The following is a 14,585-nucleotide window of genomic DNA, read 5'->3' as shown; positions in this document are numbered from 1 at the left end:
ATACCATGCTGTGATGGTGACAGTGTGGGCAAACAGGCTGTCTCACCCAGAGTCATCTCAAGATGTTCCTCAGACTACATCTATCAAAATTACAAAGGCATAGACCTTTGACCCAGTATTTCCCTTTCTTGAAGTTTATCTTGTAGATTTAGTCACACCTTGGTGACACACACACATGGTTGCGTATTGTCACACTGCTTGTAAAGACAACAGGTTGGGTCCAGTGTATACAGAGGACTGGTCAAATAAATTACAGCTCCCCCTTGTTATGGAAAACTAAGTGGCCAAAGAAGGAAGAAGCTCTTTAGATGCTGACCTATAGGATGTATGGCTAAGTGAAAAAGGGAGGTGCATGATGATGTCCCAAGGTGTGCTGGGTCATGCAGAGAACCATCTGGAAGGACACACAGGACAACACGGGCTGCCTGTGAGAAGGGGAGGAGGCAGCTATACGACAGGAACGAGATGGAGACTTCAATCTGTATACCCCTTCATTCCTTTTGTATCCTGGACCACATGAATGTACTACCTGTCTAAAGATAAACACCAGGGGCGCCTGGGTGGCTCAGTCGGGTAAGTGTCTGCCTTCGGTTCAGGTCATGAACCCAGGGTCCTGGGATCTACTCCCGCATCGGGCTCTCTGCTCAGCAGTGAGTCTGTTTCTCCCCCTCTCTCTGCCCCTCCACCTGCTTATGCTCGCTCTCTCTCTCTCTCTCAAATAAAATCTAAAAAAAAAAAAAAAAATTATAAACACTTATTAAAAGAAAAAGAGTAACAGTGTAAGCGCAATGATGAAGGGCAACCAATCTTGTGCTATAGGACAGCACGAAGAGGGAGATAGCTGACCCCCTACCCTTTTTCTTACAAAGAGAGCAAGTGCACGCACATGAGCGGGGGGGGGGGGGGGGGGGGGATGAAGCTTAAGCAGACTCCACCATGCCCCGCATGGAGCCGACATGGAGCTTGATCTCACAATCCTGAGGTCATAACCCGGAGATCATGACCTGAGCTGAAATCAAGAGTTGGCCGCTTACCTGGCTGAGCCACCCAGGTGTGCCCCGATAGCTGTCCCCTTTGAAGAGACAATAATAGTTCATTTCTAACTGAGAGCTGCAGTTTAAGAACCCAGGCCTATGTTACCAGATCCTCTGATTTTTTTTTTTCAAGAGACATTATAAATCCAGATTATTATGCAAATCTCCCTGTTTTCAAATGTTTCCAAATACTTCAAATTACAAAAAAGACCCTATGGTGGCTAAAAAAAAAAAATCAGATCAGAGGGTTTGGTATTCCTGTCCTGGATGGTCAAGGAAGACAGACCCCTGGAGATCACCAAGTCCAGCTCCCTAATTTGACACAAGGCCCAGAGTGGGGAAAGACATGCCCAAGGTCACACAGCAAATCGGGCCCCGAGCTGGGATATCACTGAGGACTATGTGCTTCCACATGGTCCTCTTTGCCACCAGTGCCAGAAAATCATGGTGTGTGAGACAGACATGGTGCATCGTGGGGTCCCAGGCAGAGGGTTGGGGTCAGAGGGGACTCCCGGGAAGGAGGTCACACTCCATGGGGGGGTCAGCCAAAGGGGGTGGGTGCCGTTGTGGGGGAGGGGCCTAGACCACGGAGAGCTCTGGGCAGGGCCGTGGTGGGTGGATGTTCTGGGGTTCCGGTGGCATTCCCTGCTGGGATCTGCCCCCACAAAGGCCTGAGGTGGGAAAAGCTGGGTGTGAACTCAGTGGGCAGAGGAAGGGGACAGAGACGGGGGCTGGAGAGGCATGCGCAGGGGGAGGGCGTGCACTCACACTTTCGGAGCTCCAGGCTCTTGCTCGGGCAGGCCAGGTGTTGGCCCGGTGGGTTCTGGGTCCTCTGGAGACAGGCCAGCATGGCGGAGCTGGGGGCCCGCGGTGGGGCACACGGAGCAGCAGGGTCCCTGTGAGGAGGGAGATGAGGTACTTGTCACTTGGGCTGCTCCGTGCCCGCCTCCCACTTCCCCCGGCTACTTCCAGCAGCCTCCCCACTACCCAGCAGAACATTGGAGACTCTCAAAGCAGATATTCCTCCCTTATCTGACAGATGAGGACACCGAGGCCTAGAGGCACCAAAGGAAAGAAAGGAAAAGAATCCAGATCTCGAGTGGTAAATTTCCACCACGCCGGGGCCAGAACTGACCGGTCCCACATGCCCTGGCCCTGCTCACTGTGTGGGTCATCTCCTCCAAGGGGCTGCGCCAATGCCCCCAGGCCTGGTTAGATCCTCACCCCCTACGGGTTTCCTCAGCAGGTTGCCCTTCCAGCCAGGCGTGGCCTGTGGCTCTCCTGTCACCACCTGTGAGTGGGTCTGTCCCTGCTCTTCAGTTTTGAGCTCATGGAGAGCAAAGACGCCATGTGGTCACCTTTGGAAGGTACACGGGGGTGGGGGTGGGGCGCCCAGGAACCGCCAGTAGGCGTATGGGTGTTCCAGTGTACTGAAGTGTTGTTCTGGAGCATTCTCACAGCACCCCTACAAGGAGACGTCCAGGACGGCATCCCTGGGAGAATGCGGTCCCCAACCCTGACCAGTGCTGAGCCTAAGCACTGAGCCCAGGTCCCAAGGGCCACCAGGGTTCCCAGAACGCAGAGCCCCTGTGGGGCAAGGTGAACATGGGGCAAGGTGAACACAGGCCAGCTGGGGCCTGCCCTGGAGGCCATGAAGAGAGGGCGGGGATTTCTCTGCAGGGCTCCTCCCTTCCTCTCTTCCAGGTAAGGAGCCAGAACCAGCAGCCAGACAGCCCTAATGGCCCACCCAACCTGACCCGAACCCAGCCCCACAAGTGTCCTGAGCAGCCAAGCTGGGCCAGCTCAATCCTCCTGCCAGTTCTTAAAAAAAAGGAAGAAAGACGGGGTGGGGGGTGTTTAAGGGGAAGAAAGGGGAGTTATTTAATACTAAACAGGTGTCTGGAGCCCTTAAATTCTGCTGCTTTCTTCTAATAATGAAGTATTCATGAGGAAAAGCCTTTTTTCACTACTTTCTTAAGATACTAATTTCACAACAAGCTCCTTGTTACGGCGCAATTATTCCAATCTTGAATTTCCCCGAGACGGTTGCAGCCTCCTGTCTGTCCTGGCCTCTCGGTAAATGAAAGACAATCACGTAACCACCTTTCATTATGCTCTATTTTACTTTCAGCAAAGGTACCCTGAAAGAAATGATTTACTCTGAAAGGGACTTTTATTCAGTTTCAAAACCAATTTTCTCCTATTACTGTCTCAAAAAAAAAAAGGGGGGGGGGATGGGGAAGGGGAGATGGTTCTCACCCCCTACCCCCACCCCCCAATCGCCAGCCTTAATGCAGCCACGATGCAGTCAGAGCTGCGCTATCCACTTCCCGGCTTTGATTTCTGGTAATTTTAAAATATGCCATTACAATCAGACAGAAATTACACAGTTTAAAAAGGGAATGAAGTGGGGTTTATTGCAGGGATGAAAGCCCTTGACAGTGGGGAAGGAGGCATCACTCCTGGGGGACAGGGGACCCAGGCCCTTTAGGACAGAGCTGCACACACACTGTCCCGCTCGGACACCTGGGGACACGCGGGCAGGACGCCGTCCACGCGCACTACGTACATCTCCCGAGATGGGCACGCCGCCGCCCACCCATACCCACAGCGCCGCGCCCCGCCGCGCCCCGCCGCGCCCCCTGGCGCCCTCGCGTGCACATGCAGGCTGTCCACGGTCACGCGCAATTGCATGCGCGCCTGCAAGGTAAGGGGCCGGCTGCGCAGCCTCTCCCCCCGACACGCCCGCCCGGCCCCGCGTCCACCTCTCACCGCTCTGACACAGGGTGTGGGGGACAGAGGGGAGAGCCCGAGAAAGCCGGCCAGCCGCAGGTGAACGTCCTCTCCACCCGCAGATGGGAAAACCCAAGCCAGGGAGAGCTAGCACCCCGCGCAGGGCCACCCAGCAGGCAGTGGCTAGATGAGCCTGCCCCCTCACCAGCGGGTAGCCCCCAGGGCTGGGCTGGAAACTACATACCCCTGCCCCAGTGCCCACTGTGTGACCCCAAGGGAGCCTCTGATCCCTCCCAGGTCATTATCCAACAGCGTCCTGACCATGCCCAGCACCCCCACCCCCCACCCCTGCAGGTCCTCCTCACTTCTTGTCTCTCACTTGGGTGCCAGGGGCCCAAGAAGCCTAGCCCCTGTCCAGGTCCTCCCCTGCAACTCCCCATGGGCCGCACATGCCAGCATGCTTTGCCGCTGAACGAGGCAGGCTGGGGACTGTAATTGTTGGGGGTGAAGGGCAGGCTGCCTAATCTGGGGCCTCTCTGGACCTCAGCAGCTGCCCTCTCAGTGGGGCTCTGGTTTTCAGAGTGCTCCGATGGTGGATGCCTAAGCAGTTCTGGGAGCCGAGAGGTCACCAGCTCAGGGAGCGACAGAAGATTCCCCCAGAAGAGACAGGATCCATGTTCAGGCCTCAGCTCAGTACAACAGCCTGCATCATTTCATCACTGGCTTCTGGACTCCCCACAGCCCAAGAGACCATCTTCACTTGAAGGGGAGGGGTTTTTCTCTCTGTGCCTCTAATCCCAATTCACTGTTCATTTTCTCAGGAACCCTGTGCCCTGCTGCTGGGGCAGGTGGGGGGGGGTCAGTGTGGGAGGGGACAGGAGCCAGCCTAGCACGGTGATGAGTGGGTGTTACCACCAGTTCCCGCATCATCCCAACCATCTACAACAGGACAGAGTCAGTCCCCCCTCCAACCCCAGAACAGAGCCCAACTTTCTTTGCCTATCCCGGCCAGCCCTCCCAGCCCTCCCTCCAACCAGCTGCCCCACACCCCCAAACCTTTGCCCATGCTGGTCCCTCTGCCCACAGCACCGCCACCCCAGTCCATTTTAACCCAGACTCTGGCTCAGCTGTCCTTCCTCTGGGCACCCCCCACACAGTCTTAATCACACCAAGTGGTAACTGCCAATTTTCATGTCTGTCTCTTCTCCATTGGACTGTGAGTTTCTCAGGAGCAAGGACCATGTCTTATTTGTCTCTTTCTCCTGGTGCCTGGCAAAGAGTAATCATTTAATAAATAGTGCTGAATGACTGGCTGAATCAATGAATCACTTATTGTCAGACGAAGTGACCAAGGCCCAGAGAAGCCAAGCATCCTAGGAAACGTCACACAGCAAGCTGGGGACAGGAATGGGGCAGGCGCCTAAAACGCTCATGTTCTTCCCGTAACCCCACCCTGCCCCCTCTCTGCTTGGCATCATCCCATCTGCAGAAAGCCAGCTCCTCTGAGGCCCCACCCTGACTCATGACTCCCCCAGCCGGGGACCATCCGGAACGCTGCTCACTTTGAAACCCTATCTGCAAATCAGGCTGTTTATAAGCCCAAGGTCTTTTGTGACTTTAATAAAAAAAAAAGGGGGTGGGGGGAGGGAGGCAGAAAATGTCGCAAGCCTCAATGATTAGAATGCTTTGGCATCATTCCTGACGTGGGGGCTGATAAGACGTCTTATCTCAGAGGCACCCCTAGGAAAAGGTCCCCTCCACCAGATAACACCCCCAGCTGTCGATATGCCCTTTCATGGCTGAGGATTTAGATAAAGGAAATGTGACAGGGGAGGGGAAAGAAAGGAAGGAACTTTCCAAGTCCGAGGAAGAATTGAGTCTGTGCTGCTTGCCTCGGCAGAACAATGCATAGGAGAAGGATGTCTAAAGGCTGTCTTTATTTTTATTAAAAGAACAGGGAATTGGGGCCTTTGGCCCTGCCTGCCTTTTGTCATCTCTCCCTGCCTGTCTGGCTGCAGGGGGCCTTGGGAAGCCCCCAGCCAGTGGGAGGGGTTGCTTACAATAACCATGCACACATTAGTACTAATAATAGTGCTGCCCATTTATCGAATGTTCCCTCTGTGCTGCGTCCCACGTGCATCCTGTCCGTTATACCTCACTGCTGCTTCCTAGCAGCCTCTGCGGTGGATTCTGTTTTTATCCCCATTTCACAGATTAGGAAATGGCCCCAGAGAGGGGAAGTAATCTGCACAAGGTCACACAGCTTTTAGGTGTCCCCCCAACCAGAGACTGCACCCTCAGCCTCACACATGTGCGGCTGCCACCCAGGCTCCACTGTGGTGGTGGTGGGGTGCCCTCAGCCCCCAGCTCCTGGGCAGCTGGGCAGGAAGGAGCCGAGGCAAAGGCCTGCTTCTCCCCAGTGCCCAAATCCACTCTGATTCTACTCCAGCAGGGGCTGGGATCACAGGGAAGGAGGTGAGGAGGGGAAGGAGGAGGAGTGGCTCCCAGGAGGCCACTTCCTCATCCCATAAACATTCGCGGAGGACAGCGTGTGAGGCCTGCGTTGGGCAGAACAATACTGAGAGGAATAAATCGCAGACCCTGCCTCTGGGAGAACCGTTCTGAGGTGGCTGTCATTTACCCACCCATTCACTCACTCATTCATTCATTCAGGCAGCAAATACTCCCTGAGCAACCTTTGAGGGCTAGCCCCGTGCCATGTGCACTGTACAAAAATCAGTAAGAATGTCCTGTCCATCCTTGGGGCCTGCTTCTCCCTCTCCCTGCCACTCCTCCTGCTTGTGCTCTCTGTCAAATACAAATAAAATCTTAAAAAAAAAAAAAAAAGTCCTGCCAATGTTCTCTTGAACATCCAGTAAGCACTGACTTCCCACTCCCAAATCCAACCCAATGAAAATGAACTTTCCTGGGGCGCCTGGGTGGCTCAGTCAGTTAAGCATCTGCCCTGGGCTCAGGTCATGATCCCGGGGTCCTGGGATTGAGTCCCATGGTGGCTTCCTGCTCAGTGGGGAGTCTGCTTCTCCCTCTGCCCCTCCCCCCACTCATGGGCTCTTTCTCTCTCTCTCTCAAAAAATAAATAAAATCTTAAAAAAAAAAATGCACTTTCCTGGCTTCTCCCCCCCCCCCCAGATGCTATTTCCCGAAAGTGGCAGGGGGGCAGAACTTTCCCTCATGCATCCTGCAGGTCTGCAGTCTGCCCCTTGCCAGGCCGGGCTGGCCCGAGAGCAGGGCAGAGTATGAGGACATGCTTGGGCTCCACACAAGGGCGAGGCTGTGACCTCATGAAGGCCACGGCTATGCCACTTCCAGCCCTTGCCCTTCTCCGCTCCTGGAGCTGCCTACTCTGGCCTCGCTGGCTCTACCCAAGGCCAAAGACTAGCTGGGGCTTGGAGGGGAAGGTCATGCCAGGCCCTTCCCAGTGTCCAATGGGAGTTGGACTTCACAGAGGAGAGCCAGCCCTGGATGCCTCCGGGGGGGGGGGTCACCAGCCCACACCAGGGCTCTGACTGGCTCAGTGACCTGGAGGAAGTCACAGTCCCTCCCTCTTTTCCTCACTGAATCTTGATGGGAAACAGCCCAGTGGATTTCATAGGAGGGACTTCCAGCTTGGACAGGAGGGAATGTTTTACGATTTGGTTTTCAAACAATCCAGTGCACTAACTGTGTGCAAGGCAACAGGCTAGGTCCTCTGTTGGCACACAGAGGGGGTTCTAGATGCGGTCTGTGCTTGAGGGATTTAGAAGGTTGAGTTGGGATGAGATGGGGAGCTGGGAACATCCAGCAATTCACATAAAGCGCTGGAGTGGACTGTTGGGACCCTGCTCTTCCTCAGGGCCCCACAACCTTCATGGGGGAGGGGGCAGGGGCTGCCAACTGTTCTCACCCTGATCCCTACGGCTGGACAGGAAGCCTTGTTCTCCTCTCCTCTGTCCTGGCCACGGAGCCTGAGCACAAGTGCCAGGAACAATGTGAAGTGGTGATGGGAGGCCCAGGGCCTGGGAGAGCTGGAGTCAGATCCTGGGTCTGTGGCCCTGAGTCACTTTTCTGTGACAGTCCCCAGCACCACAAGCCAGGCCAGCACGAAGCCTCAGAAAGCTCAGTCCTCCCTAAACAGCGAGGGACAGGAAATCGCCTGCCCCGGGCCAGAGGGACCCTTGCCCAGCAGTACCTTAGCAAGTCTGGGTGCACAGGCCCTCCCCCACAATAGGAGGCTCCGCCGCCGTCTCTTTCTTCCTCTTCCCTGTCTCTCTCCTTCTCCCTTACTCCATCTGCCCCCCTGGCCTGCTGTCTCCCTTCTTTCTCCCCGCTGTCCCTCATTCTTGTTCCCCTCCTGACCCCACTCTCCCCTACTCCTTCCCTCTCTCTGCCTCTTGCCACCCCCCTCCCACCCACCCTGTCTCTCTGCAAGGCAGCCAGAGTAGAAGCCCACCCCAATCCCCTCCTGCCGCTCCCTCCCCCATCCCTGTTCTGAGCCTGAGGCCTTCCAGGGGACCCTGTTAATAATTAAATGTTAATCTAAAAAGCAATTTGAGCTGCGGCTAGGCAGATCTGGTTAGAGATTACATTAGCATGGAGGAGGCGAGGGTAATTTTCTTTAACCCCTCTCCTGATCTCTCAAGCCCGGGAATCTTCAAGTCACACCGCCACTGCTGATTAAACTGGCGCGGGGCTGGGCTGTGGATAAGGGGTCTGTGAAAAGTGATTATTTCCCCACTGCCATTTGGGCCGCAGCACCAGAAGGGGATTTTCACTCTATTTTTTTTAAAGGCTGGGGTGGAGGGGCATTGCCCCCTTCAACAGGAGGCCTCATCCACTGCCAGGATCATTATGCCATCCATCCCCATCCCCACAGGGCCAGAGGTCTCTCTAAAATGCAAATCTGGCCACAAAGCATACCTGGCTCCCTCTGTTCCCAAGAGGCGGAGGCCAACCCCGGGCCTGGGAGACAGCAACTCTCCATTCAGTCTGGGCCCAGCCCTGGGCCGGGCACTGGAGCCAGATGTGCGGGTCGTTCTGGGCCACCAGGAGAGACCAAAAAGTGAACCAATAATCACGAAGGCCAGAGGGCAGGCAGCCGCAGCTGGAGCCCTGAGGTGGGTGTGAGCTTCTCACTGCCACACGTGCAGGTCTTGGCCTGGGGAATCCCTTCTGCTTGCACCCTTCCTGAGTCTCTACCTGTCCCCATGAAATTCTACTTGACTTTCACCTGAAGCCCAGGTTCCTCAAGGGCTTCTCAGAGACGCGTTTGATAAATGGTTGGTCAGTAATCAAATTAACGGGGCTCCTCATGTGGCTCTCTCTGATCCCTCCTCCTTGGGTCCACGGTGCTGTGACCAGTGACCATGCACAGTGGGCCCCCAGGAAACCATCTCCTGAAGGAAGGATGGGCCAGAAGCACCAGGCTGGGATCAGTGACTGACAGGGACAGAGGGCGGAGGTTTGGGGCGGGCAGCTCGCATGAGCCTTCAGCACCACGGCCAGCTCCCAGTGCACTCACCCCGGAGACAGGGGCCAGGCAGAGCTTGGGAGCCTGGTGACGTCAGTCGCCATGGGAACTAATCTTGATGTTATCTGCCCTGGGCAGCACTCCAACCTCTGGAGACATGACAAATTAAGCACCTACTGTGTGTGAGAGGCTGAAGCAGTGACAGACCCTGACGGAGGGGATGGGGCGCCAGAGGAGCAATTACAAGGAAGGAGACAAGTGGTAGCCATGGTGGGGACAGCCTACCTAGCTTGGTGGTGTCACGATGAAAGGACAGCCCCGCTGCCTTCATAAGGAGGATTAACAATATCGTTCCAGTCTTTGGATCCTGATGTCTGAGCTTTGTCCCTTAACTCTGATGCGTGGGGCACATTCCTCTGAGACTCAGTTTCCTCCTCTTAAAAAAAGGGGTTAATTCCACAGATTGTACAAGGGGTTATACGACGGATTCTACAAATAAGGTGCCAGGGTTGTCATCACAGTACCTGCCCAAGTGGTAGCTATTATTAGTATCGTCAATGATTACCATCAGCAGGGAGGCAGGGATCGTGCCATCCCATCTAGGGCTTCCTGAAGATGGAGGGAGAAGGGGTCCGAAGCACAGGACTGCACGCACAAGCCTAGAAAGACTTGGAAAAAATTGGGGAGTATGAAGAACTTGAAGCAGCTCCAGGAGGAAGAAGAAACCCTCTGGATGAGTAAGAGCACCCCATCTGTGTTAAGGCCAGGCAGGGTCACCAGGGCAGAGGGAATCGGGGCAGGGAGCCCAAGCTCAAGGCGGCAAGATCCACTTGCTGAGGACAAGTGCTGGTTCAGGGCAGGGAGGGGCTGAGAGAAGGTGCTGGGTGGATGGAGGGCTCACAGGAGGGCTTGAAAACCACCCTCTCTCGTGATAGCACCCTATCAGAAGCCCAGGTGGGATGGGCTGAGGGGAGGGCTGGTTTGGGCCCTCTCCCAGAACCAAGGGTCACCCAGGAGCACCTAGGGAGTGAATGGGAGCAGGGCTCATTCTCACAAAAATGAGCCTTCGGGAAGCCCTAGATGGGGGAGCAAAGCCACCCAATCTCAGACCCCCCCTATCCAGCTCCCACTCCCTGAGAGTCAGATCCCAAGGTAGGAAGTGAGTGGGGGGGGGGTGGCATGACTGTATAAGTCACTCATTCTTCCCCTAGTTCTGGCCTGGCCTTAAGTGACAGCCAACTCTCCATTGTCACCTTCCAGCCAAGGGGTGAAGCCGCGGGCATCAACAGAACTGATATCATCAGCAGGAAGGCCCCAACCCAGTATTTTTGTTGGAGGTCATGGAACCTTCGTGAAGGCGCAACATACAAGTGGAGACCAAAATGATACTGGGTATTACCAGATGACTCTGGGGATAATGGGTGCAGAAGGGGGAACACCATGCAAAGGCTGAAGGTAAGACCCATCGTGGAGGTGGGCGCTCCCACCCATTCTCTCACCTATCCCCCTGCACACCCCCCGGCCCTTGCACCCTACAATTCAGGGTTAACTCAGTGACGGGGAAGGAGAAAATCTAATAATCAGAGCAATAATAGGAGCTGGTTTTTATTTTTAGTGTTCCCACGGGCTCAGCACTTTACAGACATCACCTCATTTAACCCACCCCACAACCCAGAGAAAGAGGATGACATGGTCTGTGTACCCGTGACGAAACAGAAGAGGCCGGGGGCGGGGGCTGTCCAGGGCCACAGGGCCGGCAGTTAGTTGGTGCAGGGGGGGCAGGGAAGCCCAGCAGAAGAGGTGGGCCTGTGCCAGACTGAGACCCCAAGGGGAGAGAGAAAGGGAAGAAAACTGGGCCCAGGGCAGGAAGGCCAGGCTTAGGGGACCAGGAGACAGAAGGCCAGGTGGGGGGATGGGCTAAGGGGAGGGCTGGTCTTGGCTCTGAGCCAGGAGCCAAGGATCAACAGATGCTTCAGAGGATCAGGCTAGAACAGAAATGAGTAGGGCCTTCGGGATAGGGGGCAGGGGAAACGACAGAGCACTCTGGCCCAACAACACCATCAACATATTTATATAGATGCTAACCCCCAGAGCCAAGCCCCACTTGTGTGTGGGCCAGGTGTCCTTTGCTGTGAGCTGGGCTGGAGGCACAGTGTCTCTAAGCCCCCATCGTCTGTCCACAGGGCACTATGATCCTAGCACTTGGGATGCTGGGGCCAGACCACCACGTGGGTTCAAACCCCAGCTCCACCCCAGGCTGGCAGTGGGACTGTGTTTATCTCTAGGGGGTTTGATTCTTCTTTGTGTTTCTATTTCTAATTTTTCTACAGTGATTGTGCATCCCTTCTTTCTGTGTGTGTGTGTTTTAAGTTACTTTTTGGAAAGGGATTTCAACCACTGACCACCTGGAGGTGAGGAGCTGGACATATTGTAAATTCTTGGCTGAGACAGGGAGCGGCTGCTCAGGGAGGAGACAGTGAGTGGCCAGGGAAGATGGGGGTGGGTGGAGGAAAAGAGGCAGGAGCACCAGAAGGCCCAGAGGCTTTGAAATTCAGGAGCAAAGGGAAGCAAGTCTGGTCCAGCCAGCCCTCTAGCAGGTCCTTCCTGCAACTCTGCCACGACAGACCCCTGTTCTGACCATGTGCCTCATCACGTCCCAACGTCCCAGGGCCCCTGCATGCTATTCTCCACCCCACAGGGCCAGGCTGGGCTTCCATGTGGAACTCACTTCCTTCTCCACTCAAAACTTCCCTGCTGGCTTCCCTGGCATTTCTAACAACATCCTCTAAGGCTGTGTGTGAACCCCGTCTCCACTCCCTGCCCACACTGTCCCTCTCCCCTTGCTTACCCTCGTCTTCCAACAGGTCAACCTTGGTCTCATCCCAGGACCTTGGCACTTACAGTTTGGCTCCATCTAAACACTCTGCCCCAGGGCTCTCCAATAGAAATATAATGTAATTACAAATTTTCTAGTATCCACAAGGGAAATTATGTCTTTTTGTTTGTTTTTAAAAATTTTAAGTAATCTCCGCACCCAGCGTGGGCCTCGAACTCACAAGCCTGAGATCAAGAGATGCACACTCTCCCAACTGAGCCAGTCAGGCGCCCTGGAAGATGTTTACTAACGTATTTTATTTAATCTAATATATCCAAAATAGTATCGCTTCAACATGTAATCAATATTTAAAAATGACTCACGAGATATTTTCTTTTTTTCCACACTAAGTCTTTGAAAGTGGGGGTTGATTTTACATTTACAGGACTTCTCAGTTCAGACGGGGTGGCGCTCTCCATGTCAGCTCTAACTCCTCATTTGCACCTCAACTCAAACATCACCTCCTCCAAGAGGTCCTCCTTGACTGCTCCAGCCACTAACCCATCAGGGCTGTAGATCCTTCAGTGTCATTACCACTCTGAAATGACCTTGTTGATGAATTGTTTAGCATCTGTCTTTTCTACCAGAGCACAGACTCTGCTGTGTTTGCACACTGGGGCACACAGGTGCCCAGGGTGGGCAGGTGGTAGGGGATGGGGGTGGGGCCCCACGGCCCTTGTCCGTGCACCTCATTCCAAATTCTACTTTCGGTGAGGAGAGGCGGAGGCCTGCGTGTGTGTGGGGTGGGGGTTTGCTGAAAGGGGGAGGATGTACACACACACACACACACACACACACACACACACACACAAAGACCCCCACCCCCTCCCCCTGCTTCTGAAGAGCGGGCCTAGAAGATGGGCCTCCTTTCAAAATCAGCCCGGCGCGGAAAAACAGCTGTGACAGCACAAAGCCGAGATTGAATCAGCGACGGGCCCGATTGCCTGGTGACGGTTACAAATGATCTGATGTGGAAGAGACAGGATCAGATGTGTGCAGAACAACGGCTGCTCCGAGCACCCCCCCCCCCCCCCATGCCAGACAACGGGCTGCCGGGCGGGAGGGCGGGCAGGTGGTGCCCAGAAGCCCAGGCCGGAATGCGTCCATCGGTGCAGGGGCCCAGGACAGGCTTAGCGCAGAATGGGCCCTTCCTCTGGGCCAGGCCTGGCCTTGTCCACACACCTGCTCACACAAGCCCCACCTGACCAGGACGGTCACTTCCGCAAGGCGAAATGAGACACTCCCCAAACGCCCAACACCTAGGAAGAAAGTCCTCAGCATGAGACCAAGTGCTGAGCGCTGGGCAGCTGGGTGACTGCTGAATTTTTCTTCATCGGACTTGGTTCCAAATACTGAAAGATGCATTTCACTTTTGCAATGGGGGAGGCAAAAGGACATTCTCCCTACTTCTTACACTCCAGCAGTACCCAGCTTCTGCCTCAGAAGGGTGGGCAGGTGTCCCCTGCCATACATAGCTCCATGACAGCCACAGGACCAGCTCTTCCCCTGCCCCCAAGAGGCGGGGTGGGGGATGAACCTCCGTGTGCGATTCCCAGGCTCTCAACCACTTAGTACTCAATGTCGACTCTCTCCACTACCCTGTGCGACACGACTGGGTCCGGGGAGACCGGGGCTTGCCCAGAGGTGCACAGCAGGGAGGTGGCAGAGCCTGGGGCCTCACAGACCCAACTCTAGGCTCTTTCTACACCAAGGCCAGGAACACAGGAGATGCTCAGTACATCCCATTGAACAGAGGGACGCCCTGAGCCTTTCCTTGTCGACCACTGTTTGCACGGCCCAGGGTTCACGGCTCTCCTCTCTGGACACCTGCCCTGGCCCCTGGGGTCTTTTCCTCATTTCACCGCACAGCACACCTACCTCTTCAGTCCTATCAACCTCTTCACACATCTGGAACACAGGGGACCCTGGAGAACCAAGTGGGTGCTCGACAACACAGGTGGGTGAGTGGGACGTGGGCTGGGTGGCAATGGGAGCCCCACCCTTAGGGGTGTCATGGAGCCTCCAGGGCTGGGAAGCTTCTGGAAGGGGGGAGGGGGAGGGCTCCTTCCTCAAGCGGTCTGGGCAGGGGGCTGCTTCACCCAGCCTCGGGCCCATCCTGAGAAGAGCGGGCATAGCCACGCCTCCCGTTCTCCAGGGGCAAGCAAAGGCTCAGAGAGGCTCAGGGTTTGTCCAAGGCCACCTGGTGGGGTCTGGACGTGAAGCCAGGTCCACTGCACTCTGAAGCCCATTGCAGAGCCATGCCAAGGGAAGCCTGGGATTCCAAGCGGGCGCCCAGTGTCTCATGGGCCACTCCAGCAATGGGCACTGGGTCACCTCCCCTGGACGCCATCCTGGCCCTGAGTAGTGGGCATGACAGCAGGCCGAGAGGCTGATTCCAAAGGGGCCGGCCTGAGTACCATGAAGTTAGCCTTCTACCACCACCACCTGGATGGCGTCCTACTGGGCCTCACCCTCC

The 14,585-nt window shown here is 55.5% G+C and overlaps 1 protein-coding gene across 2 annotated transcripts in view; it reads right to left on the bottom strand.

Annotated features, from left to right (window-relative positions):
* FAM222A (family with sequence similarity 222 member A) overlaps window positions 1-14,585 on the bottom strand; it is a 55,590-nt gene that overhangs the window by 23,225 nt on the left and 17,780 nt on the right. Inside the window, exon 2 of one of the 2 annotated variants that reach the window (XM_027577666.2) lies at window positions 1,803-1,930. The exons of the other annotated variant lie outside the window; for it this stretch is intronic. Coding sequence (XP_027433467.1) covers window positions 1,803-1,884 — 82 coding nt within the window. The 5' untranslated portion in view covers window positions 1,885-1,930. The remainder of the gene's footprint in view (window positions 1-1,802; window positions 1,931-14,585) is intronic. 2 annotated transcript variants of the gene reach the window in all.

This window comes from Zalophus californianus, chromosome 14 (genome assembly GCF_009762305.2).
Source record: "Zalophus californianus isolate mZalCal1 chromosome 14, mZalCal1.pri.v2, whole genome shotgun sequence".
Taxonomy (NCBI): Eukaryota; Metazoa; Chordata; class Mammalia; order Carnivora; family Otariidae; genus Zalophus; species Zalophus californianus.
Note: the sequence above shows the minus strand (reverse complement) of the source record. Positions and strands in the feature narration are given on the sequence as shown.